Source organism: Perna viridis, chromosome 6, assembly GCF_037379345.1.
Source record: "Perna viridis isolate PV_CMFRI_1.1 ecotype Kerala chromosome 6, ASM3737934v1, whole genome shotgun sequence".
Taxonomy (NCBI): domain Eukaryota; kingdom Metazoa; phylum Mollusca; class Bivalvia; order Mytilida; family Mytilidae; genus Perna; species Perna viridis.
In genome coordinates, this window is record NC_142450.1 from 38,847,960 (window position 1) to 38,874,311 (window position 26,352).

The 26,352-nt window shown below is 32.1% G+C and overlaps 1 protein-coding gene across 11 annotated transcripts in view; it reads left to right on the top strand.

The window, feature by feature from the left end:
• Positions 1-24,182, top strand: part of LOC148614883 (excitatory amino acid transporter-like) — a 69,122-nt gene extending 44,940 nt beyond the window's left edge. For 10 of the 11 annotated variants that reach the window (XM_088589368.1, XM_088589376.1, XM_088589369.1 and 7 more), the window contains 10 exons: positions 5,076-5,111; positions 7,777-7,935; positions 9,231-9,429; positions 12,689-12,899; positions 13,254-13,549; positions 14,376-14,502; positions 15,204-15,437; positions 16,580-16,774; positions 17,843-17,977; positions 21,348-24,182. In XM_088589368.1, coding sequence (XP_088445494.1) covers positions 7,801-7,935; positions 9,231-9,429; positions 12,689-12,899; positions 13,254-13,549; positions 14,376-14,502; positions 15,204-15,437; positions 16,580-16,774; positions 17,843-17,977; positions 21,348-21,606 — 1,791 coding nt within the window. In that variant the 5' untranslated portion in view covers positions 5,076-5,111; positions 7,777-7,800 and the 3' untranslated portion in view covers positions 21,607-24,182. Of the gene's footprint in view, positions 1-5,075; positions 5,112-6,057; positions 7,291-7,776; positions 7,936-9,230; positions 9,430-12,688; positions 12,900-13,253; positions 13,550-14,375; positions 14,503-15,203; positions 15,438-16,579; positions 16,775-17,842; positions 17,978-21,347 lie in introns of those variants that run through there. The other variant, XM_088589380.1, reaches the window with a different exon arrangement.
• Positions 24,183-26,352: the final 2,170 nt, after the last annotated feature.

Here is a 26,352-nt window from a genome sequence, read left to right on the forward strand (position 1 = left end):
AAGCCATTATGTGACAACAATTACTCTTTTGTAATTAGATTTATAATCCTTGATTACTAGCTAAACAGCTCAGGGAAACAGATTTTTTATGGATTCTACAGGAAGTGAATACTGATAAATACTGAAGCAACATCACTAGTGTTTTAAGCTGTAATTTTGACTAAATTGAACATAATCATGCAAACTTTAATGTAACCTAATTTTGCTATTTAATCTGTCTTTTATTCAGGACAATGACTTCTCTGTTCTTTGTGAAGTCTTGCTGTGAAAAAAAAAAATGACTCTCCCACTAGTTTGCTGATTTCCTTCTGGTTGATTATGTTGTTTCTATTTTTTTTTTTTTTGGTGAAATACCAAATTGCAGTGTTCAATTACAGTGAGAAGTAAAGTTAACTTCGGGTAGTCTGACACTTACCTAATGAACTTCCTTAGATAATTAACTTGGCAATTGACAATGAAAGTTAAACTCCCATGCCACTGCTTGTGTACCAATAAATACATATGAAATGATAAAACTTATTGTCTACCAATCTGAGTCATTACACCAGGTAATAGCCATTCCAGGTGCGGATTCAGGCGGGGGCGTGGCGGGCGTGTGCCCCCCATAAATTTGCAACGCATGTGTTGTCAGGGGTATATTTAGGCGGTGTTAGGTTGAAACTTTACTTTCTCGCAAAGTTTACCACAAAAGATATCTACATTGCACCCACTCTGAAAGAATATTTCACAAATTTAGCCTCAAAAAATTTTTTGCTCACTCTGCTCCGCCAAATATTGACTGTGCACCCCCCTAATCTAAAATCCTGAATCCGTCCCTGCATTCAATCAAAGGAAGACCAATTCTATATCCTGAAGTTAACTATAGGTAGAACGGTACTATTTGTTTCCCATGGGCGACAATAGTAAAACTTTTGAAAAATTCACCCCTTTAAAACAATGATGGAGCTATAAACTGACTTTTTTCCAGTCATATCTTCATTTCCCTAACTTAAATTGTGAGTATCTCGTTTCTTTGGTATTTTAAGCTGATGATATTTATGGTCAAAGTTCCCCCTTTTCCTGCAGATGGCACATAAATTTTAAAAACTCATAATATTTATATAAAATGGTATTCAAAAAATGTAATGCAATTTTTTTTTAAAGTATAATGATGTTAGAGTCTGGAATTAATCAAACATTTTTGGGTATCAGCACAATTTGTCAAATCACAGTGTCCACAAGTATTTACCTGAGTAGGGTACAGGAAAGGCCGACCTAAAATAATGAGAAATAGTACTGTTCTACCTATATATTACTTGCTGTTTATTTACTACTGTGTTGTCATTATGTCATTATTAAGGAAGATCAAACATATTTTTGTGGTTCAGTTAAGAGTTGAGGAGTTAACAAGCGCTGTTTATTTTAGGGGATGCTTTGTAGACTAGCTTGTGTTTCTCAATATAATTGAATGGGTCTCTGAAGGACTTATCACTCATTCTGTCAAATCTGTCATACAAAAGTATTCAAGGCTTTTATTGCTAAAAAGTTGCATTATTTATGGTAATTATATTTTTAGCTCACCTGGCCTAAAAGGCCATGAGCATTTGTCATCAGTTGGCGTCTGTTGTTGTCATCATCTGTCTTCCATCATTAACTTTTCTTTAAAAATCTCCTCTGAAACCACTGAACAGAATTTGGTGAAACTTAATGATAATTAGCCCTGGCATGTCTACTCACAAATTTATATCCGGTATGATCCTTCCCCAAAAAACATGGCTGCTGTTACTAAAAATAGAACATAGGGGGATATCACCATATATTTTTGTTTATATCTCAATAGGTTACAGATCAAATTTACTTTTGGTTAAGCTCTACTGATTTTTGGGCAAATTACAGGCCTGTTTTACAGTTTGAAGGATTGAATGAAAATAGTTATGCTTTTCAAAACTATTTTATGAGCACTTTTTATACCCCTCACTTGGAAAGTGGGGGGTGGGGTATATAGTGATGGGGGTGTTCATCTTTCCATCTGTATTTTCTTCTGGAGGACCTATCTTTTATCTGTTACTCCTCCTATACCACGGAATGGAATTTAATGAAACTTTCACAGAATCCCATTGTACACCTTCTATTTTAGATTTTGATCCAAATCAATGTGGAGGTCAGAAAATACTTGTTATTAGATTGGGGAGTGGGGGTATCAAGTTAATGAGCATTGCTCACAGTTTTAAAGTATGATCAGCTGTTGGTGACCTCTGTATGCAGGTTCCTTCACAAAAAATACTGAGGTATGAGATATTCATTGTTCATATAAATTTAATCAAGGTGCATATTTATAGTTTCTCACACAGCATCAGTTACAGTATAGGTGTGTAAACCTGTCCTATCAAGTTCTATCCTGTTTTTCCAATTGCTGTAATCTGTTATTTTGCATCTTGTAACAATGCATCCCTGCTATACCACACAGATTTTCATCTTTGTTATGCTTGTACCATCCAGATTTCTGCATCAAGCATCTGTATTTGTGACAGGTTAACATATTAAGTTAGCAGGGACCATATTATTGCTTTTCCCATTAACTTTACAATCTGTCACAGCTGTCAAACCCATGAACAAATATTTATACAACCTTCACCCATCACTCATCACATAAACTTTGTTGTAAGAACTTGTAATGAGGGTCTTGAAGGTAATGATTAGTTTTAAAGTATATGTTAATGTCTGGTCCAGATGTTGATTTAATGTAATTGTCAATAATTTACCCAAAAAGGGCTATTTTAAAATATCTTGTTATTATGACTTCCAGAAGTTGTATGCTATACTTTGTGATATGTCGTATGTTTACAATGACGTTACTACAGGTTAAGTATTGCCTATATAAGGAGCACCCCGAGGTTCAGTATTTTTGAATTGACTGTTGACATTTCTTTCTTTAATGTATAATGGTATCTCTCTATTGTGGTAGTTGTCCTCATTGATATCCATTAACTTTTATTTACCTTACTTATCCAGTAACCATTTTGGAGCTGAAGTAGAAATTGGACTTCATCCCAGTCAATTAACTTTTTAAATTTTGGGCCAATTTTGAATTTTTCTTTTTATTTGATTCCTTGTTAAAATTCCTGCCTCTGTTTTCAGTCAGGTTTCAAATATCTCTGACTGTTTTAGTTATAAGGAACCATAGAACTGACCACACCTCAAAAAATCAAATTTAACTATTTTTGGCCCGTTTTTAAAATCTTTTTTCATTACTGGCTACCTTAGAAAAATTCCTGCCAGTTTTTTTATCAATCAAGTTTCCAATAATATCTCTTACAGTTTCAAAATTTAAGGAACCAAAATGGGTCACACCAAAAAAATTTTCCTTTTTTCTTGGGGGGGGGGTATTTTGAAATCTTGTTATTGGGATCAAAGGCAAAGTCTTTCGAAGAACCCTGAAAGCAGCACTCTTTTCCCCTTCCATTGAATTTCAAATTTGTTCCATATTGTGTTCAAACCATTTGTTGTGTCCACAATAAACTGTAATCCCTATGGTAAAGTGTGTCAAAAACTAATATTTTGTCCTAACTTGACTCAAGTGAATAGAGTTCACCATGCTGACATGCTGCTGTTATATCAAGCCTGCTTCTTGAAGTTCTTACAATCTTAGAAAAGCTATGCTTCCATTTGAAAAGTACAATTGGAGCTATATTTTTTTCAAGGCAGGTTATGTTCTTGAACAGCCAGTGGAACAGCAGAGAAGGTACATTCAGTTTTTCCTGAACTTTTTACTTGTAAAACATGGCTGTTCCATGAATCGTATGATGAAGCAGAACAAAACTGAAAGGAGTGCTTTGAATGCCCTTCTAATGTTTTGACATATTTTGGTGTCTGTTTCATTCCATGGCTAAAATGGCAGTGTACATGTATGTTTTTCTGGTATTTCAGGATTATTATGAAATGTTAATTATAATTAACATTGATTTCCTATTGTTAAAAACTGGCATTTTATTTGTTGTTTTGACATTATATTATTAATATTGAATATGTTTTGACACAATATCATAGACAATTAACAATATTTTTTGCATAAAATGGTTGTGGAATGTATGCTAAAGAACAGTATGTAACATACTACATTATGACCCTGATGTGATGTGATGTATTGTATTTTTATTTGATAGAAAAAAGAAACATGATGAGATAAATGGACCAAAGAAAAATTATAAGATTTGTATTAAAATTTTACAAGTTGCATGGGTCTATCAGGCATAATGTCAACTGTCATGTTTGACAAACTGCTAGAAATATCACACAAAAATGTATGATTTTACTATGGTGCAGGTAAGTACATTGCATGCTGAGGCTAATAAAACTTACTGGTGATGTAAAATGACCTGATCATTAAATAGCAGAATTTACAATAGTGCCCGTCTGGAGTAGAACCCATGGCTTGTAAATACACATACTTTAATCATGGCTGTCAAGTTATCATATTACATAGCAAAATTATTTCACATGATTTTCATACAAATTTCATATGGTTTTCACCTGAACTTAGCAAATAAATCTTGTGTCAGAGTTCCCGTGAAATTCATGTGAATCAAGCCTTCACATGAGTTGTTCACATGCAATTCATGTTAAGTGAATTTCATGTGAAAAATATCTGCCTGTGTAGATTGGGAGATGTAAACAAATAAAATACCTTGGGATTGAAAAGTTACATGTAATAATGTTTATTCCCATACACTATCAATGGGATAGCTTGATTTTCTTACTCCCATGCAGAAATACAGTACTCTAAAAAATTTGTGTAATTTAAACTACTGATAAAATTCAAATTAGGACATGAATGGGGTTGTAGTATTTTATGAATTGTAACTTCTGACTCCCTTGTCATTAGCTACATGTCTGAATTAAACTACCCTTTATAAACCAATTTCAATTTAAATATTATGACCTTTACCAAATTAAATCGACATTAAACTCAATGATAATGGTGGTATTATCCCTTTGTTGTGGTGCTCCTTGGTCATCAGGGGCATCATTATCTATATATTGTTATGCAATGAATCCATGGGAATTTTTATGCTCATCTTATTATTATTTTACTTCAGGTCAGAGACTTTAAAATAACAGGAGTAGGCCACAAGGTATGTCAAGTTACCTCATAAATTTTTGTTGTGCACCAGTATATAGTTTTGTAAATTTTTTATATGACCACAATTTTTGCTTTTGTTTTATGTTGTGATGTTGTGGTCAGCATTGTAATTTTTTTTGTTTCTGTGGATAACTTCAGTTGTAGTTAACTGAATGTCATGAAATTTTGATATATTGTTACTTGCTGGTAGAAGAAGCTTGCTATTAAGATGGTCTCACTGGCCCCTACTTAATATTCTGCAAGAAAAGAGGCCAAAGAGGGTAAAAAAAAGATGTTTATTTTAAGTTGTAGAACGTTTATTTCTCATTCAATTTTGACATTACTTTTTAACTTGTTTCTTATAAAACATATTTAAAACAGCATTTTCAGTCTTTACTGGGCCAAAGTGGGACAATCTCCTAAAAACAGAGATGAACTCTTATTTCTGGTCAGATTTTGAATATGTTTTTTCACTGGATTCTTCATGAGGGTCAAAGGGGCTGAAAACATCATTTTTTGTTTGACTATATTTTTAAATTTTGCATCTGATTTTAATGATTTTTTGTTCCTCTTTACAAGGGCTTTAAGGAGATTTCTGGCAAAGGGGCATTAAGCGATGAATATTGCTTTAACATATCAACTTTGTTGTAATAACATAAAAATTGTGCATAACATAGTAAAATATTTAAATGTAAGGAAGAATTGTAATATTTGGCACAAGTTCATTGTAATGACACCATTATGGTGCCATAGCTTTATGTCATTTAGAAAAAAACTACTGAGAATTGTAAATTTAGTTGGTTTTTTTTTTGGACATAGTTACATCCAGAAAACTATTTTCACATATAATAATAATGAATTCATTAAATATGAGGTTGTTTCTTGGATGTGGACACCATTTCATTGCCAAAAGTATTACCAGAATGTAACCAAAAAGTACAAAATTTGACAAAATATGTGAATATCGGTAGATTTCAAGCAATTTTTCTGTCCTTTCAATGCAGGAAGTCTTTATGTTGTCTCATTTGTATCTCATTTAAGTCTCCATATTCACAATTAAATTATTCAACACTTTATGATTAATTTTCAGTTGAATTTTAGGCCAATAAAACCCTTTATCGCTCCTTCTCCTTTACTCTATATCATTAACCAGTTTTGAGATTATGCAGTGCTAAGTGATCCATAAAATCACCCTGAAAGCAGATCTTTTTACTGACATTGAATTTCAAGATATTATACAATACTACATCCCAACCAGTTATTGTGTGCATAATTACCTTTAGCATTTTAGAAATTAGGGGCCAAAAAGCAGGATCATAAACAAACATTTCCTCTATTTGTAGACAATAACTTGACCATTAGTTAATGGATCTCATTGACACTGTATTACAAGGTGCCATACCACCAAAGGGAGGCTGGGATTGATTTTAGGGGTTAAGACAAACCTTTTTAGAATTGAGAGCCAAAAGAGAGCCTGAAACAAGCATTTTCCATATGTCCAGACAATAACTTGAGCTAAAGTGAATGTCTCTTTGTAATTATATGGTTATATTATAAAAGGAAGACTGGCATGGATTTCAGGAGTCGTGACATGAGCCAAGTGAGAAAAAGGAGCTAGGGTCAAGTATTTTTATCTGTCTGGATAATGACTTCAGTATAAGGGAATGGATCGCTTTTAAATTGTACCACAAATTGCTGCACCCCCAAAGAAAGGTTTTGATTAATTTTGGGGATTTCAACTAGAAACATTAAGGAATAAAGAGCCATACTTGCCCCAACTGTTCAGGATTGGACCTCTACTGTTGAATCAAGCTGTACCCTGCAATGTATTTTATTATCAGACAACAGAATGTGGTTATTTATTGCTGATGAAACATCTACTACTCCTTTAAGAGGTTTACTAGGTTACCCTACTTGCTACCCCTTCAAATGTTACATTTAATCTTTCATCTTTTACTCCCTTAAAACTGCGTCTTTTCTACATACACAGCTTTTTCTTCTTACATTAAAGTATTTTGAAAAAAATCATTCACAGCAATTATCGATGTTTACAAGATTCTATTAATGTTATTTGCAAATAAAAACAAGTTTACAGACTATATTGTAAAGTAGCATTAGAAATGAATGTTTTATATTAAAGGATTACGACTCCCTGTTCATGACTGTTCGTGATTACACCATTTATATAGAAAGTAAGAAGTGATCTTAGATTGTTTATAGCATTAACTGCAGCATCAAGTCTACATTTTATACTCCACTACACTGATATAACTGTAGAAATGTCTTTATTATACAAATGTTACTGTAACTGCACTAAAGTGCCTTTCTTCATCCATTTGGGAAATCAAAGTGTATACATTTGTGACAGGAGCTGAATAGCTTCTTTGTAAAGAATAATAACTTCGTGTCGAATTTATTGCACAAAAATTTATTGCATTTGTGCATATATTTTCTTTGATATTACATGTCAATAAATACTTATTTGCCCTTGCACTGAAGTAGCAGGTGGCTGACTGGGAGATCTGATGTTAAAATTGATATATCATATCTTTTAACAGTTGTGGAAAAATTAAATTGGTATCTAAACACATCTAAAGTTGAAAAGTGGAAACAGCAGTTAAACATTGATATTTACATTGTTTAAAATAATTATGTAATTTTTCTTCTTTATTGATTAGGTTAGGTCAGTTTGACAATTTACAATGGCTGACCAAGAGGGAGCAGAGCCAATGGTAGAGCAGGATAATGGCGAGAATAAACCAGAAAAAAATTCTACAACTTTCAGGGGTCGTATTATCAAACTTAAACCTCGCAAAATAGGAAAACGGGTAAAAAAGGTAAAAATAAAATCAATCTTTTGATTTTATATGTTCTGTTAATATGGAAAAGCAATGCCTAGATTGAAATTAGACCTTCCAGTGTGCATTGTACTGTTATCAGTCTCACCCATCTCAAGTCCAGAGTCACATGATTGTCTTGTCCAATCGCATTAAATTAACCTAATGGAACTCTATTTGAAAATGTGGTAGTGCTAGACCTTGTCTGAAAAAAAAAAAACAACACATGCACAATATAATTAGTTGAATAAGACTGGTGAACAGTGAATAGATTGGTATGGCTAATTTCCGCATTGAAGGTCAAATTCTACAAAAGTATTTAATAACTTTCCTTGTTTGACAAAACCAAGAACCTTGTCAAGTGCATGAAGAAGAAAATAAATTGACACAGCTATAAAATCTGGAATTTTGTTCTCTTTTAATAAAATTATATATTTTTTTTAGTAATTGCGTTTAAGTTGCTATGATTTCTAATGATAACCCAATTTAATTTGGGGGGCGGGGTGAAATAGTAAACCTATATGACCCATTAAAGATAATATAGACCTTGTCTATTAACTGTATCAGCATATTAATGGAAACCAAGAGAATGGATGAACCTAGTAGTTAGGCTTGTTAGCCTCCTGAATCCCATTAATTGAAGAATGATGGCATTAGATAGTTCCCTGTTATTACAACCAAGTTAAATATTTCTTTCTTCTGTCTTATATTATAGGAACCAAAAACATTATTGATTATCTTGAATAGAAAACACTGAGTATGAATGAAATATAAAGACAAGACTTAACGGTCTTATTTCGATTCATTAGTCATGCTGTATGTTATCATTAAACCCTAAAATTCTGAGAGGTCATAGAAAAACACAGACATATGGAATTAATCTAGGCACATTAATGGGATGTCATGTCTTCTGGTTTATCAGATTTTATAAGGATATATGGTACAAGAAAGGAGAACTCAGATATGTTTACATACATGAAGTTTATCCTTACTGTCAATTTCATTAAAACATAGAGTTTCATTTAATTCTAAGCAAAGTATTTACCGCTTATACAATAATGATAATCAGGAGATCATCTTCCCTTGATTAAATGAAAAATATTTTACTAGATTTTTGAGAGATAGATTTAAACTTTCTAGTTTTTATTAAATCTCCTTCTCAATTGTCCAGATCCTTCATTGGGTTATTTACATTCAATCAAGTGAAGACTGACTCTTTCCCCTGATAATGATCAATGCATGCTCTGTAATACTTTGTGATATATTTTTGCAAATGCATTCCATTTTAATTTCAGATAGGAATGTGGGGAAAAGACAATTTGTTATTAACATTGACTATTGCCAGTGTATTTGTTGGACTGATTCTAGGATTTCTCCTCCGTCTGGCTGAACCATCAGAGAAGGCTGTCATGTTAATTGCATTCCCTGGTGATGTACTGATGAGGATGTTAAAGTTAATGATACTACCTTTGATTACCTCTTGCATGATAACAGGTAATTGGAACCAGTTCTACTGATAAAAACAAAAAACAACATATGAATGTCAATACATTTTGAAAAATAGGATTATCATCATGTCTGGTTGTCTGTGTCCAATATGATCAGAGTTGATTTTTCTTAAGAATGTTTTTGTTGATAGACTTTAGGTTTTTGGGTATTATACTTAACCCAATTTCTTATCATTGACCTAAAAAGGAATTGGCATTGAACTCAGGCAAAGTCTTTATTTATGAAAATGCTTACCATGATCCCTATAAGAATGTGTAAATTGAGAATATGATTTCTATTCATCTTTTATATCAAAATATGATTTTCATGTCAGTTGTAAAAAAAATCATACTTCATTAGTGTTAAAAATGTCATAAGCCATTTTTATTTGTTGTAATTACAACTGATTCAGATTTTTTAAACCATAATCACAGGATCTGTAGTACACTATTGTTGATGTATTGGCTGAAACAGTAATCAAGGGAACCAAGGTTATAGCGGTAATCAAAAGAATGTAATCCAGGGACAAAGACCCGACATGGAAAACAGACATACACAACAAAGAACATAAAGTAACTGAAATCATACATACGAAGTAACAAAAGTAAATGAGCAACTCGGACTCCACTAAAAACAGGGAGCATGGACCAGGTGCACTGGTAGGGTAAGCGTCCTCTGCTTTTCTAGAAACACCCACCGAGTTGCTCATAAAAAGTCGTCTGGGGTAGACAAATGAGGAAAGGAAAACTGAGAAAGTAAATGTTTACTTTTCTTAAGGTTTACAATTGAATTATAGCTTTACGTCATGTAGATATCTGTTACTGATGGATTAACGGGTGAAGCATCTACTTTAAAATGTTTTCTGTTTTATTCAACAGTCAAAAAAGGAGAAAAGTTGATTACTTTGAAGTTTTTGACCAGCTTTTGTCCCCAGAGAGGATATAATTACTAAGTGTTGTTAACTTTTTCAATAAAAAATGATGTTCTGATGTCTTATCTAGCTGTTGTCAGTGAAATTGAAATTTTCAATCAATTAAGAGATAGTTCATGGAAACAGCAGTTAATGGATTCTGACACTGTCAGTTTCAGTTGGAGCACCAGTAGCAATAATTATCTTTTCATATGGTATTGATTGAGTTAAAATGAGCTATTACAACTCAACCACTCACTGAAGGTTGATTATGTTGAAATTAGTTGTAATTTTTAGCATATTAGGGGAAGATTGGATGAATATTTTTTTTTAACATTGATTTTTTTTTTTTTTTTTTTTTTTTTTAAATTTGATCATATGCTTTTAACAGACCTTTGTGAGAAAAGTTTATTTATTCAATGTTTTTATATAGCATTGAAACATTTTTGTACAAATATAACTAATTATTTCATGTATAGTAAGGAAGTGCTTCTAAATTACGGTATAATTCCACATAAGAATCATTTAAAAGCAGTTTATAAGAGATTCATGTGTACATTTTGCACATAGCATTTTGGCTGGAAATTAAAGATACTAAGGCCATGTGAGCTATTGCCATCATTTGGCATCTGTCATCGTCGTCCATTACAATTTTTTTTAAAATCTTCTCCACTGAATCTACTGAGAGGAATTACATGAAACTTTTCACAGATGTTCCTTGGGGTATCTTGCACAAAAGTTGTGTTTAGATTCTTGATCCATTAAAAAACATGGCTGCTGTTACAAAAAATAGAACATAGGAGTCAGACTATAGTTTTTCGCATATATCTCCAAAACTGTTAGGTTTAAGCTAATTTCTGACTGGGTAAAAGTGTTCAGCATGGTGAGATCTATCTGTGGTCAAATTTTCATTTTTATCTGTTAAGTCCTACCAAAGTCTTCTTAAGTCAAAATTATTAGACAACTTCTTGTTGATTTATTGCCATTGAAAGACAAAATTGAACCAAGTGAGCGATTCAGATAGAAGTGTTTGTGACTGTTGTGCTTTAGTAGCTATTTCCACTCTTTTCAATTTTCAAATTTGACTCTGAGAGATTACATAAAAAATTCCAGCCAAAATTTGTTCACCATTCAGCATAACAACTAATCAAAGTATTTTATTATATGCAAATTACTTTGGAAATAAACATTGCAGGAATAATATGAAGTATCTATTATAAATACATCTAATCTACTTCAAATTAAATATCAGATGATGCATTTTCTGCCTTATGTTATGACAGAACTGTACTTTAGTACCACTTGATTAGGATTTGTATTGGAGTTGTATGTTTAAGTAATAAATGATAAAAGTACAAGTTTTCAAGTCCTTGCTTCATGTACTTGGGACAATAACTTATAGTGACAATGATCAATCAGAATTTGATAGAAATAATTCCCTATATAGTGACTTGAATATGAATTTTTGAGCTTTTCTTTTTACATTATCTCTCATCATAATATTATTTTAGAATACCAATACTGACATTACTTTCCTCAGTGCTGTAGTTTCTAGTTTCATACTTATGTAAATGAATGTTTTGTCGAATCCCAGAATGACATTCAAGCTAGATTATTATTATCTCATGAGGAACAACTGTTTATCCTAATGAATTGTATGTCTGGTGCATTTTATATCCTTCAGTCAGATAAATGGAGGTATTAAGTCCAAGAATCTCCCAGGAGTTTATTGAAGGTCTTCATTTTGTAATGAAATAAGTTCTGGAGGAGACCAAGACTGAAGCAAATAGTGATAAATTTATAAAGATACAAATTCTATACACATGATAGAAGTAAAGTTTATTATATTTTATAAATCTTTACTATTCCTTTTATAAGTTACAGACTGAACATATTTGCTTGCATGGATTTTTTTTGGGGGGTATTAAAAATATTTTAACTAATTTTTTTGCATCTTTAATATATATTTATAAAAACTATAACGAATGATTTTGTATATTATTTTCTAAGAAATAGGTACTTTTTGTAAGGAATAATTTGTGAATGCCGGTAAAAGTAGTGATTTTTTGAATGACCACAATAGATGTATTCACACTAGTGGATGCCATGGCAGAAAATCATATATTTCCTTGTTACTTTCATACAATGGCTCCTTCAACTATAGATTAATGACATCGCAATGGTAAAGATTATATTATTTCTGTGGAATCAGAAGGTCACTCAGTCAAGTGGAACAAAACGCCAAGTGTGAAAATTCATATGTTAAAATTTATTGTTTTGTTAATTCTTAATCTTTAAGATTGATGAATGATTTCATTTTTATTTTTAACTAAGTACTTTCTATATGTTTTCTAGGTTTAGCATCCATTGATGCAAATACTAGTGGAAAAATGGGTTTGAGAGCTATTCTGTACTATTTTGGTACAACATTCTGTGCCATCATTCTGGGAATCATTCTTGTGACAGCAATACATCCAGGAGATAAAAACCTACGACCTGATGACGTGGATGAAAGTAAAGGGGATGACAGAGTTAGCTCCCTTGATGCATTCCTTGATCTCATTAGGTATTTTAATGGTGTTTGATAAGAAAATACTATGTAATTTGAATATATCTTGACACAATTCTATTCTACAATTATACCATTAATTCACAAAGTTGGATGGACTGTTTCTCTTGTCTCCGTCTGTCAGTCTTTCTGTCAGTCCAAAATAGTTTTTGTTGCATTTTTCTCTTCTTTACTGACCATTGGCTCTTGAGAGTTTTGTTTGGGTTCATTTGAATTTTTTGATGAGAATTAGATTCATTTAAAAGATATATAGATGTAAATGAGTTACCATAGACCTGTGATCAAATACAGGTCTATGGAATTAATTCAGTCGCAGGTATACAATAATTATTATTCTTGTTCTCATTTTAGAAACATTTTCCCAACTAACCTCGTACAGGCTTGTTTTGCACACATCAGGACTGAATACAAGGACACCATTAAGTATAACAAGATTAAGAAGAAGATATTGACAGATGATTTTGAAGCCCTGAATATGTCTATCAAAGATATCAATACTACTCTTGGCTTGATGTTGAATGCTAAAGTAGATAATATCACCAGGCTGAACATGTCAGACTTGTATAACTATACTGAAATAACACTGAAGATTCCTTACAATAAAACAGTACAGTATTATCCATTCAGTGATGGTATCAATGTCTTAGGTATGGTTGAATTTGATATGTATTTTTGGCTCGGAGTTGTACTAATGCAAATTGGCTTATAGAAAGCAGAATGTCGGTTGGGCAGGTTTGCAGAAAAACATTTTCATAACATTTTTCTCAGCAACTTTAAATCACAGCCAATAGATATTTTATACGCAGCTTCAGTATGGGATTCCATGTTGTGTGGTGCAATTTTAGGTCTTTCACACTTCTACTTCCTGTTTGGCATCCCGGCCATTTTCTTACCTATATTTTCCATACATTGATATCATTAAAAGTTAAAACTAAATATAGACAACAAACTCTTTATTCTCCTTCCAAAACAATTTTCTGAGAATTCAATTGAAGGTGCATATATACATGTACAATCATATGCATTATTGATTAGCATTTTAAAAACCAATATACTTGTCTTACCATGAAAAATTGTGTCTAAGTTTTCTTGCTGATTAGATGTATTTTTATTGGCAGACCCTAAACCACATAACATTTAAGTTAGTGAGGATTTTCAAATGAACGGATATTGAAATTTAAATGATTGCAAATAGAGATTCAAGTTTGTTATGTAAAAAATCATTGGTAGTGTCTAGGTAAGACAAAATTTCAAGTATTTTGTTAGACTTGAAAAGACTTAGAAAGAATAGCAATGTCTGCTACAGTGAAAACTGTCTTCACTAAACCTCTTTTGGACTGAAACAGTTGTGGAGATGTAAGTTTACGCAAGTGCAAAATCAGTTGAAATTGTTATGAAATGAATTCTGATGATAAAGACAGAGTAATTGTGTTTGGTTTAGACAGGTTTTACAGTATATGTTATTTTTTGTAGGTATAATTGCATTCTTTACTGCATTCGGTATGATGCTTAGCCAGATGGGAGAGGAAGCTCAACTCATGATCAACTTTTTTACAATTCTCAATGAAATTATCATGAAAATGGTTGTCATGGTGATGTGGTTAGTTTATTAAGTTTTATGTAGCTGAATCAGATTTTTTTTTTACATCAATGTTGAATTGAATTCATAGTTTAGTTCAAAACAAAGTTCTGGTAGTTGAATACTAAATGAATAAATCCATTGGATGTGTAACAAACTTTTTGATTGATTTTTAATGGCCAAACAGACTGGTACTGTCACATTAATATTATTGATTAGTCTGGACTTCGGAAGTCAAATATTCCAGAACTTCGTAATGTTTCAATTACGGATTAGTTTTTTATTTGGACTGGAGATATTAGATTATAAGTGATGCTTCTAATTTTAAAGTAATACAAAATATCCTGTTTTGGGGCAGTTTACATTTAATGTGAATTATTATTTTAATTATTATAAAATTATTTGGTATGTGGTACAACCTATTCAAAACATTAGCAACACTCAAAACCACTCCTGCTGAGAGCACTTTTAGATTTAACAAGTTAATAGATAGTCACACTTTCCAAATAATTATCTTTAATTATTGTTGTAAAGAAAATGAAATCGAAAAAAAAATATATCAATGCACTGTTGCAGTATATTTTCCAACTCTATCAGGATGAGGTTTATAAAGAGACATCTGGTAACAAATGTTTATTCTGACATACATTTAAATGGTGTCTATTTACTGCTTCAAGTAACAAAAAACCTTTACCTGAATTATAATTCCTGTTTGATTTTAGGTACTCCCCTATTGGTATTATGTTTCTTATTACCGGTAAGATTCTATCACTAGATGACCCAGGAGCTGTTGGTGAGAGGCTTGGGATGTATATGGTTACCGTGTTAACAGGACTATTTATTCATGCTCTGGTTACTCTGCCACTCATCTACTTCTTTTTTACAAGGAAGAATCCATTCCTTCTATTCAAGGGAATAGCTCAGGCATTTGTCACGGCTCTTGGCACTGGATCTAGGTAGGTATTATGTAATGTAATGGTATAAATATAAGTGTTCCCTACTGATGCTTTTTGGTGGGAACGTGGGCCCTGCCCTTATTAAGGAGTTTTGTAATTGCCCAGCCATTTTTGTCAAATGTTTTTATAAAAAAGATGATAATGCTTCCCGTCTTTTTTTTCCTTGATTATAATTTAAAGTTTCATTATGTCAAAATTCTTGCAAAAGAAAACCTGAGGTAGATTGATAGTTGTATGGTAAACGGAAAGCGGTAAACCCAGAATTTATCTAATGCTACTTTTACTACAACTGCTATCATTGAAAAGATAAGAAAAGCTGTGAATAGCAAAGGTCACTTTCACGATTTATTTGTGGTTCACACCCATGTAGTCCCACGGCTAGTAAACAATTGAGATTCTGTTTAATTGAACAATTAAGGGTGATTGGATGTTGACTGCTCAATATGGCTTCTTCAACATGTCACAAGAATGATACTGAGATTAAATCATCTGAATAAACATGCATCCATGGAAATTATTGTTCATCAGAATATAAATTTTGTGGTTCAACAATACACACGAAAATTACAAAAAATTAGTAGCCAAAGAATAAAAATCCACAGAAATAGTCAAAACTGAATAATATGAATTATAAAAACAGTAATTAAAGCATTGTTAAATATTGGTCCAAATTTAAAATAGTTAATTGAACTTTAATTGTGATTGATGCTTGATTTATATAAATTGCTTAAGAAAGAATCATTTTGTAAAATGGCTATAATAAATGCATACAATAATATCTCAATTTACAATATTAAGCTGCAAGTTTTTTTAAATCAAACTTTATTTTTTTAAGTTATTGGCATTATTCAAATTCATTTAGCTTTGTTGTGTTTGTTCTTGCCCTTTTTTTTTGTTTTATGTAGCGAGTGTTCTTTTAATCAACTAGTGCCAATGCTTAAATATCTTTTAGAGTCCTGTTTTACCTGGATTACCCTGCCTTTTTCAAAACATGTAGGGAACACAATGCACCCTATAGGAAAATTCATTTATCATTACTAATGAAATAGTTTGTTTTAAAAAAATAATGAAAAATCTTATTCTAAAAGAGCACCATTTGTCCCTTATGCAATAAATCAAGTTTTTTTTTGTTTTTTTGTCAGCTCTGCCACCCTACCTGTAACATTCCGATGTTTGGAGGAGAATCTAAAGATAGATAGACGTGTGACAAGATTTATTTTACCGATCGGAGCTACAATTAACATGGATGGGACTGCTCTGTATGAAGCTGTGGCTCCTATCTTCATTGCTCAGATGAATGGTATCGACTTATCATTTGGACAGATCATCATTGTTAGGTAGTATTTTGTAATAGAGAGAAAAATTGGGGTTTATATTTTAACCATAATATATTTATATCAATATGGAAAACCAGTTGAACAAACAATTGATTTTTATGTAGAAATCATATATTAGTACAAATGTGAACCCAAATTAAAAATCAACATTGTGAAATTATAAAAGATGAAAAAAACACTATTTTAATAGTACAAAAGTGATGTATGAACCTCATTTAAGATAGATAACCCTACCAGCACTACTGAATATATTGATTTTGTTTGTTTGTTTGTTTGTTTGTTTGTTGGGGTTTAACATCCGAGCAGCAACATTTCAGCTATATTCAGAATATATTGATATTTCTTGCCTAGGTTATCTGTCAAGTACATTAAAAATAGTATCACTGATATTGCCTTGTTTCATACTGTTAAAGTATTTCAATTTGTGGAAACATATTTTCATGGTTTGGGGAAGAAACACAAGTTTATGGGTTCTTAAATTCATTGTTTTCAGTACATGTATACACATCAATGGGAATCTCCTATTTGTTGGAATTAAATTTTGTGGTTTGGCCTTCCCAAGAAAACCATGAAAATTGGTACCCCACTAACAATAGTACTTTCACAGTATTATAGATATTTTTAACTTCTGACAATTGTAAATGACAATATTAATTAGATAATTGATTGGAAAGAGTGAATAACCAAAATATGATCATGAATGTAAAAAAAATGCCTAGATTTCAGGAGTGTGTGGAACTTTTCTGTGCAAGAGTTTAATCTCAATGCATTCATGGTAAGACTGATATTATTTTGGTTATTAATTATGACATACTAATTATCCTAATTATTATATGGTTTTTCTCAATAATTTATAGTTATGTCAGTTTAAAATTTTGTGATAGATGGACTGGTATTCCAAATCACCAATGATGTCAAGCAAAGTTACAGTCAAAACAAAAAAGTGTTTTGACATTTTGGGGAAGGAAAGCCAGAAACTGAAATTACATGTGGCGTACGTGGAAATTTATTACACAGGGAACATTCAGTAATTCATTGCTATCTATATAAAGTTTTGTATTTTATTAGTTTGACAGCTACCTGTGCAAGTATTGGAGCTGCTAGTATTCCCAGTGCTGGACTGGTTACCATGTTGATGGTACTGACAGCAGTCAACTTACCTACAGAAGATATTAGCCTCATTTTGGCTGTAGATTGGTTCCTGTAAGTTTCAGTATAAGATAAGAATGTGTTACCAGTAGAGGTGAAATATATACATATTTAATAACCTATGTGATTTGCAGTCTTTACCTGCTTGAATTTCAATATTTCAATACAATGTGTTCCTTTTATTTATATTCTAGTAGTTTTTAAAATTTCAACTTATTCATTTTTTATAGAAGACTCTTTTATTTTTCAAATTGGAGGTGGCATTGCATTGCCTTTCAATGCAAGTAAAGCTGTTATTTGAAAGTTGAGGAATTTTTACTGTAAAAAAAAATGATGATAGACATTTCGTAAACTTGAATGTTACTGCTTATAAAGGTGCAAGGGCATTAAGCTGTCAATATTGCCTGAAAATATCAACTTTGTTACTTTAACATTAAGATGTTCATAACATAGTAAAAAGAAAAGGAATGTTTTGTTGACATTTCTTTGTTGTATTAACATCATAATTGTTCCAAAAATATACATTACTGAACAAAAACTGCCAAGAATTGTAAATTTTGCTGTATTTTCTGATGTATTTACTTTCCGAAAACTTTGTCCACAACCAAGAAACATCTTTACATTTTCACATATAATAAACTGTATTCACTAAATATTAAGTTGTTTCCTGAATGTGAACACCATCTCCTTGCCAGAAATATGACCAGAAGGTTACCTAGAAGTACAAAATTGACAAAATATCTTAATTTTTGGTAAACCTCAAGCAATTCTTTTGTCCTAATTATCAAAAGTCTTCATGTTTTCTTATTTGTCATGGATTCAAATCTCCAAATTCATAATGACATCTTTCAACACTTATTATTAATTTTCAGTGGTATTTTTGGCCAATAAGTTCTTTTATCGGATGGAGTAAGACTCTAGTTAATGATATATGACACTTTACAGGGACAGGATCATTTAGCCTTAGATTGAGTAAGACCTCTTGTTGATGACATGTGACACTTTACAGGGACGGGATCATTTAGCTTAGATTGAGTAAGACCTCTTGTTGATGACATGTGACACTTTACAGGGACGGGATCATTTAGCCTTAGATTGAGTATGACCTCTTGTTGATGACATGTGACACTTTACAGGGACGGGATCATTTAGCCTTAGATTGAGTAAGACCTCTTGTTGATGACATATGCGCTTTACTAGGACAGGATCATTTAGCCTTAGATTGAGTAAGACCTCTTGTTGATGACATGTGTCACTTTACTAGGACGGGATCATTTAGCTTTAGATTGAGTAAGACCTCTTATTAATGACATATGTCACTTTACAGGGACAGGATCATTTAGCCTTAGATTGAGTAAGACCTCTTGTTGATGACATGTGACACTTTACAGGGACGGGATCATTTAGCATTAGATTGAGTAAGACCTCTTACTAATGACATATGACACTTTACAGGGAGAGGATCATTTAGCCTTAGATTGAGTAAGACCTCTTGAGAATGACATATGACAATTTACTAGGACGGGATCATTTAGCTTTAGATTGAGTAAGACCTCTTACTAATGACGTATGTCACTTTACAGGGACAGGATCATTTAGCCTTAGATTGAGTAAGACCTCTTACTAATGACGTATGTCACTTTACAGGGACAGGATCATTTAGCCTTAGATTGAGTAAGACCTCTTGTTGATGACAAATACCACTTTACAGGGACAGGATCATTTAGCCTTAGATTAAGACCTCTTACTAATGACATATGACACTTTACAGGGACGGGATCACTTAGCTTTAGATTGAGTAAGACCTCTTACTAATGACATATACCACTTTACAGGGACAGGATCATTTAGCTTTAGATTGAGTGAGACCTCTGGTTGATGACATACGACACTTGACAGGGACAGGATCATTTAGCCTTAGATTGAGTAAGACCTCTTGAGAATGACATATGACACTTTACAGGGACAGGATCATTTAGCTTTAGATTGAGTAAGACCTCTTACTAATGACATATACCACTTTACAGGGACAGGATCATTTAGCTTTAGATTGAGTGAGACCTCTGGTTGATGACATACGACACTTGACAGGGACAGGATCATTTAGCCTTAGATTGAGTAAGACCTCTTGAGAATGACATATGACACTTTACAGGGACAGGATCATTTAGCTTTAGATTGAGTAAGACCTCTTACTAATGACATATGCCACTTTACAGGGACAGGATCATTTAGCTTTAGATTGAGTAAGACCTCTTACTAATGGCATATGCCACTTTACAGGGACAGGATCATTTAGCTTTAGATTGAGTAAGACCTCTTACTAATGGCATATGCCACTTTACAGGGACAGGATCATTTAGCCTTAGATCGAGTAAGACCTCTTGTTGATGACATATGACAATTTACTAGGACGGGATCATTTAACTTTAGATTGAGTAAGACCTCTTACTAATGACATATGTCACTTTACAGGGACAGGATCATTTAGCCTTAGATTGAGTAAGACCTCTTGAGAATGACATATGACACTTTACAGGGACGGGATCACTTAGCTTTAGATTGAGTAAGACCTCTTACTAATGACATATGCCACTTTACAGGGACAGGATCATTTAGCTTTAGATTGAGTGAGACCTCTGGTTGATGACATACGACATTTTACAGGGACAGGATCATTTAGCCTTAGATTAAGACCTCTTACTAATGACATGTGACACTTTACAGGGACAGGATCATTTAGCTTATATTGAGTAAGACCTCTTGTTGATGACATGTGACACTTTACAGGGACAGGATCATTTAGCTTTAGATTGAGTAAGACCTCTTGTTGATGACATGTGACACTTTACAGGGACGGGATCATTTAGCCTTAGATTGAGTAAGACCTCTTGTTGATGACATGTGTCACTTTACAGGGACAGGATCATTTAGCCTTAGATTGAGTAAGACCTCTTGTTGATGACATGTGTCACTTTACAGGGACAGGATCATTTAGCCTTAGATTGAGTAAGACCTCTTGTTGATGACATGTGACACTTTACAGGGACGGGATCATTTAGCTTAGATTGAGTAAGACCTCTTGTTGATGACATGTGACACTTTACAGGGACGGGATCATTTAGCCTTAGATTGAGTAAGACCTCTTGTTGATGACATGTGTCACTTTACAGGGACAGGATCATTTAGCCTTAGATTGAGTAAGACCTCTTGTTGATGACATGTGTCACTTTACAGGGACAGGATCATTTAGCCTTAGATTGAGTAAGACCTCTGGTTGATGACATACGACATTTTACAGGGACAGGATCATTTAGCCTTAGATTAAGACCTCTTACTAATGACATGTGACACTTTACAGGGACAGGATCATTTAGCTTATATTGAGTAAGACCTCTTGTTAATGACATGTGCCACTTTACAGGGACAGGATCAGAACAGCAATCAATGTACTGGGAGACAGTTATGGTGCTGGCATTGTTGCCCATCTATCCAGAGCTGAGCTGGCTGCTGATGAGCATAATAAATCTGAGGATCTACCAGATTTAAACATGGAGCTGAACATTATTGAAGATGGAGAAAAATGTGCTAAAAACAATGATGGAAAAGGCAATGATGATGATGATGATGATCCTAAAGATCCAGGAAATGGTGGAGAAACCATTTATCCTAGTATAAGTTAATGACCTAGTTATAAAATTATGTATATTTTTGTACACTACCAGAAATTGAGGTGCTTTTCATTACATTTGAATGCACCATTGAAAAAAATGAATAAAGGGAGCTAATTTCTAGGGCTTTGCCATTTTGGTTGTGCTACACAATGAGTAAGTACAAATAAACGTTTGTTTTTTTTTTCTTAGTGAAGTTTTTTTTAAAAAAAGTTTCCAATTTTGATTTGCTAAAGCTCGACTTATTTTGAAAACAGCAATCAAGGGAACCCAGATTTTAATGAAAATATAAGGGGTGGCTAAGTATAATATAGAAAAAAAACAAATTTGCAAATTAAGTTTTATTTCAAGTCAAAAAGTCTTGAGACAATTGAGTTCCTTGAATATAGTGATGGATTATTAGATTCAATAAATTAAAGTATTTTTCAAATTTTTTTTATTATATATGATATTGTTAAAACTGTATTTGGAGGGCTTACTTGATTAAGTTTTGAGATGTATTTTTCTTTTTGTTTTTTTTTGTTTGTTTTTTTTGTAAATAATATTCCTCATCTGTAAAATAAATATCTTCGACCTATTTGGAGTTATTTCAATACCTTAAATCAATCACCCATTCCCCAAATCTATTCAGTATTTGATAAAACATTAGATTATCATTTTTTTCATGATATTTGAACTGGTTTTCTATTTCTTCTTTATACACTGTTTCTCATTAAATTTACATGAGATCACTCTTAATTTGATCATTTCCCCATTAAATGTAAATAATAACAAATGTAATTGATGTAGGTCATTTTACATAAAAAGAATAATATTCATATTTTTTATTAGAAATATTATGAAAGATCATTTTTATACAGAAAATAATAAATTTCAGTAAGTACTTCCCTTGTGGCGGGAGAAAAATTATTTTTCAAGTTTTATTTCCTGTATAATTAATGGTCAGAACTGGCTGACTGATTTTAGAAGCTGCTGTCAAAATTTAATAGTATTGATACAATCTGATGTTTTACATATTATATACCCACGGTAAATCTGAATAGCTTTAAGACAATAGAGTAAATTGGATATTATTTAGTTTCTGCTTAAATATTTTTTTTTATTTTCTAAACAAAAATTAGACTTTTTAAAATTATTTTCATGAAGTTTCAGGAAAAATTTTGAGAAGAGTGGACAAGTAAACTTGATATAAAGCAAATTTAATTATATGATTTATCAATTATATATAGGACATAAACATTGTATATAAATTTGAATTTACAGTAACAATAACCATTTTACATGTACTAGTATTAAAATGTATTGAATGAATCTCAAATTATACATACCATATTTACTGTTGTCTGGATACCTATTTTATATTTTTATGAAGTTGTATTTACTGTTGGGTAAGAATTTAGCTTTTACGTTTGAAGCACCCTGTATATATATGTTGTATTTACATTTACACAATGTGTTTTAAAAATAACAAATGTGAAATACTCAAAGGTTGTATCATGAATTTCTTATGTAAAATGTAAAGTTTTATGGCATATTTTCCAACTAGTGCCAAACATCTCCTTAACATATTATACAATATAAATTATACCATATATTTATGTACACTGGTCATGTTTCATTGTGAACTATTTAACATCTGTACAAAGCTCATCACTTTGGGCATTTGTCCACTTGCCTATAAATGGTTTGAAAATGACATATTTTCATCGTTTTTTCTCAGCTTTGTAAAAAAAAGTAGCTAGAACATTTTGAACCACAGTAACAGTCAGTCAGCTGGAACTGAATACCAAACTTTGTTTTAGACATTTATTTTGATAAGATGAAGATCATCACATAATGTTCTATTTATTCCTTATGTTAATGTATGACATTGTCAAAGGTTGACAAGCAAATTTTTATAGCACAATTTTAATATGAACACTATTGGCTCGTAGACTTTGTGGCAAGGTTTATGCTTGGTTTCAGAATAAGAATCTAAAATATTCGAACTTTTGATAACCTATACTTTTACTTCACTTATTGAGAATACTTAGTAAATGGTTAACTTCATATGCTCCGAGACCAAACTAGTAACAATATGATGTATTTTTAAGAAAAATTATGAGCGTATGAATTGTCTTTCTGATATTTAAATTTAATTCGATGTTTTCCTGTATATTTGTTGAATAGGGCATTTTTATAGTTGCAATAATTGAACCTAGGCTTTTTACAAACATTTATATTTTTGATAAAATTCACATCGAGATTTTAACGCTTTTTCAAAGAAAAGCACTGAGCAACATGTCTATGATATTTATGTCATAAGCCTCATAAAAGTTTGTATATAAATATTTTCCCATTTATAGAAACTTTATTAAAGCTATGAAATGTCTTGTGATGGTAGGTTCAGGAGCATGTGGTTGTTTGGTCAAATACATGTACCAATGTTCAATATCTCCATAAATGTTTTCTATTTGCTTGTAAAGTGCAATTTTTATATATAGAAATAAGGGATCATATATTTCTCTTATTTCCGTAGTGGCTTTTAATTTTTATGCTTTAATACAATATATGTAGTTTTAATACTTAATAAATTTTACAAAAAAGTATCATGACTTGTGTTTTTTTCAGTGTTTAAGATTATACATTCTTTTCATCGTTTAACTAAAAATTACTTTTGAACAATAATGGACTTAAGTTTCACTGTGGTTCACTTGATTGCTTTGGTTAGTGAAAGTACTTTATTGTAGTGTCCAAAGAATAATTAACAATCAAAAGGATGTACCCAAATAAACATCTGTGAAAGGCACATATGGTGTATGTATTTCATGGAGAGATTTAGATGTACTATTGAATGAATTTTATGGCGTGTTTATTTATTGTTTCTGTTCATTTTTTACCTTTGTAAGATCATTAGTTTTGTAAGGCTTAACCATGCTGCTGTAATGTAAGGCTTACATTTAAGGGGGTGGTTAACGCCTTATAAAACTAGCTTAACCCCAATTTAGATTTTTTGCTGTTTTCCACAGATGTTGGTCATTAATGTGTCCTTGTACCCACCACAGATTTCATTAGCCTGTCCACAGTCAGGGGACATTGGTCACCACAGTCAGGGGTCATTGGTCACCACAGTCAGGGGTCATCGGTGTGTCTTTGTGTTGTTGTATCACTTTTTAGTTTGATTTTGAATAATTGCTCTGTTACCGTTGATTTTATTACTTTACTTGTTCGGGCCTTTCAGAGCTTAAAGGTGCGTTTGCACTTGTCAATTAAAGACCATTGATGATCTCTGAAGGTATTTACTCTTTTGTATTTAGGTTATACCCTGGTTGTTACATTTCACCTGATCCATTTGTTTTCAATTGTGTCGTTAATTTACTTCTACTTCTGTTTTGAAGAATTGTCATCATTCCGTTTTCCATGCATTTTATTACTATTAATGTTTAGGCCTTTCAGAGATGACTTAAAGCTGTCTTTTTCCTTGTGGTTATCTCCGCATTTTCTACTTGGAATTTAGTTTATATGCTGGTGCATTTGTTGTGTTTCACCATACCCAGTTTTTTCATATTTAAAATTATATGTAACAGGCTATTGAATATGTAATGATGAGGTAAACGAATATTCACATACAGCTTTTTCAAACAAAGTTGATAAAAAAAAGTTTGCTTTGTGTGCGGTAAAGAAACAATTATATCATATTACTGTTATAATGTTGGAATTCTTATCTAATACTTGATGGTAGATTCAAGGGGTGGGACCCCCTTTTTATTGGAAAATGTGTTATTTTCATTTGTAAAATTAACAAAAAATGGCAAAAAAATGTCCTAGCACCCCCTTTTTCTGAGGAACTCTGCCTGGCACCTTCCTTTACAAAGTGTCTGGATTCGCCCCTGTTACTGCTGACCATGTCTTACAAAAGACTGGACAAAAAATTAATAATGAGAATGAAATATGTAGAGAAAAGAAGGAAAATTACTAAATGTCAAATAAAGGAAATGTGTGAATAAAATAATAGGAATATTAAAAAGACCAAGTCACTAAAAACACACGCAAGCTCTAAAAAACACAGAGGAATAAGTTGCATGAACCCCAATTAAAACTTACAAGCTGTTTCTACTTCTTGTTAACCACACGTGTTGTTTGTTGAATGTCATGTTAGGCAAAGAAGTTCATAGTGGTCAATTAGATCTTGGTGAGATCTAACATTTTATAGTGACCTTAAGCACCAAGGTTGTAAACCGGTCAATATTTTAAGTCATTTTAATATTGCCATCATTTGACGTCCGTCGTCGTCTGTCGTTGTCACCGTTAACAATTTCTTCAAACGTCTTCTCCTCTGATACTACTGAATGGATTTGGATGAAACTTAAGATGGTTGTTTCTTAGAGTATCCTGCACAAAAATGACCGTTTGGACTTTTGATCTTTTAAAAAAAACATGGCAGTTGTTACTGAAAATAGAACATAGCGGTCAGACAGCAGATTTTTGCATTTATCTCCATAACGGTAAGGCTTAACCAAATTCTGACTAGGTAAAAGTATGCAGCATGATGAGATCTATCTGTGGTAAAAAATTGGTGAAAATATGTTGACCCATGTTGGAGTTGTTTTGCTGTTTTTAATGTTATTACTTAAAAAAAAACTCTCCCCATAAACTACCGTACAGAATTCAATCAAAGTTGGCATTTTTGTTTTATATGGTATCCTTAACAAACTGACAGTTTGGATTTTTGATTTGTTGAACAACATGGCCGCCGTTACTTAAAATAGAACAATGGGA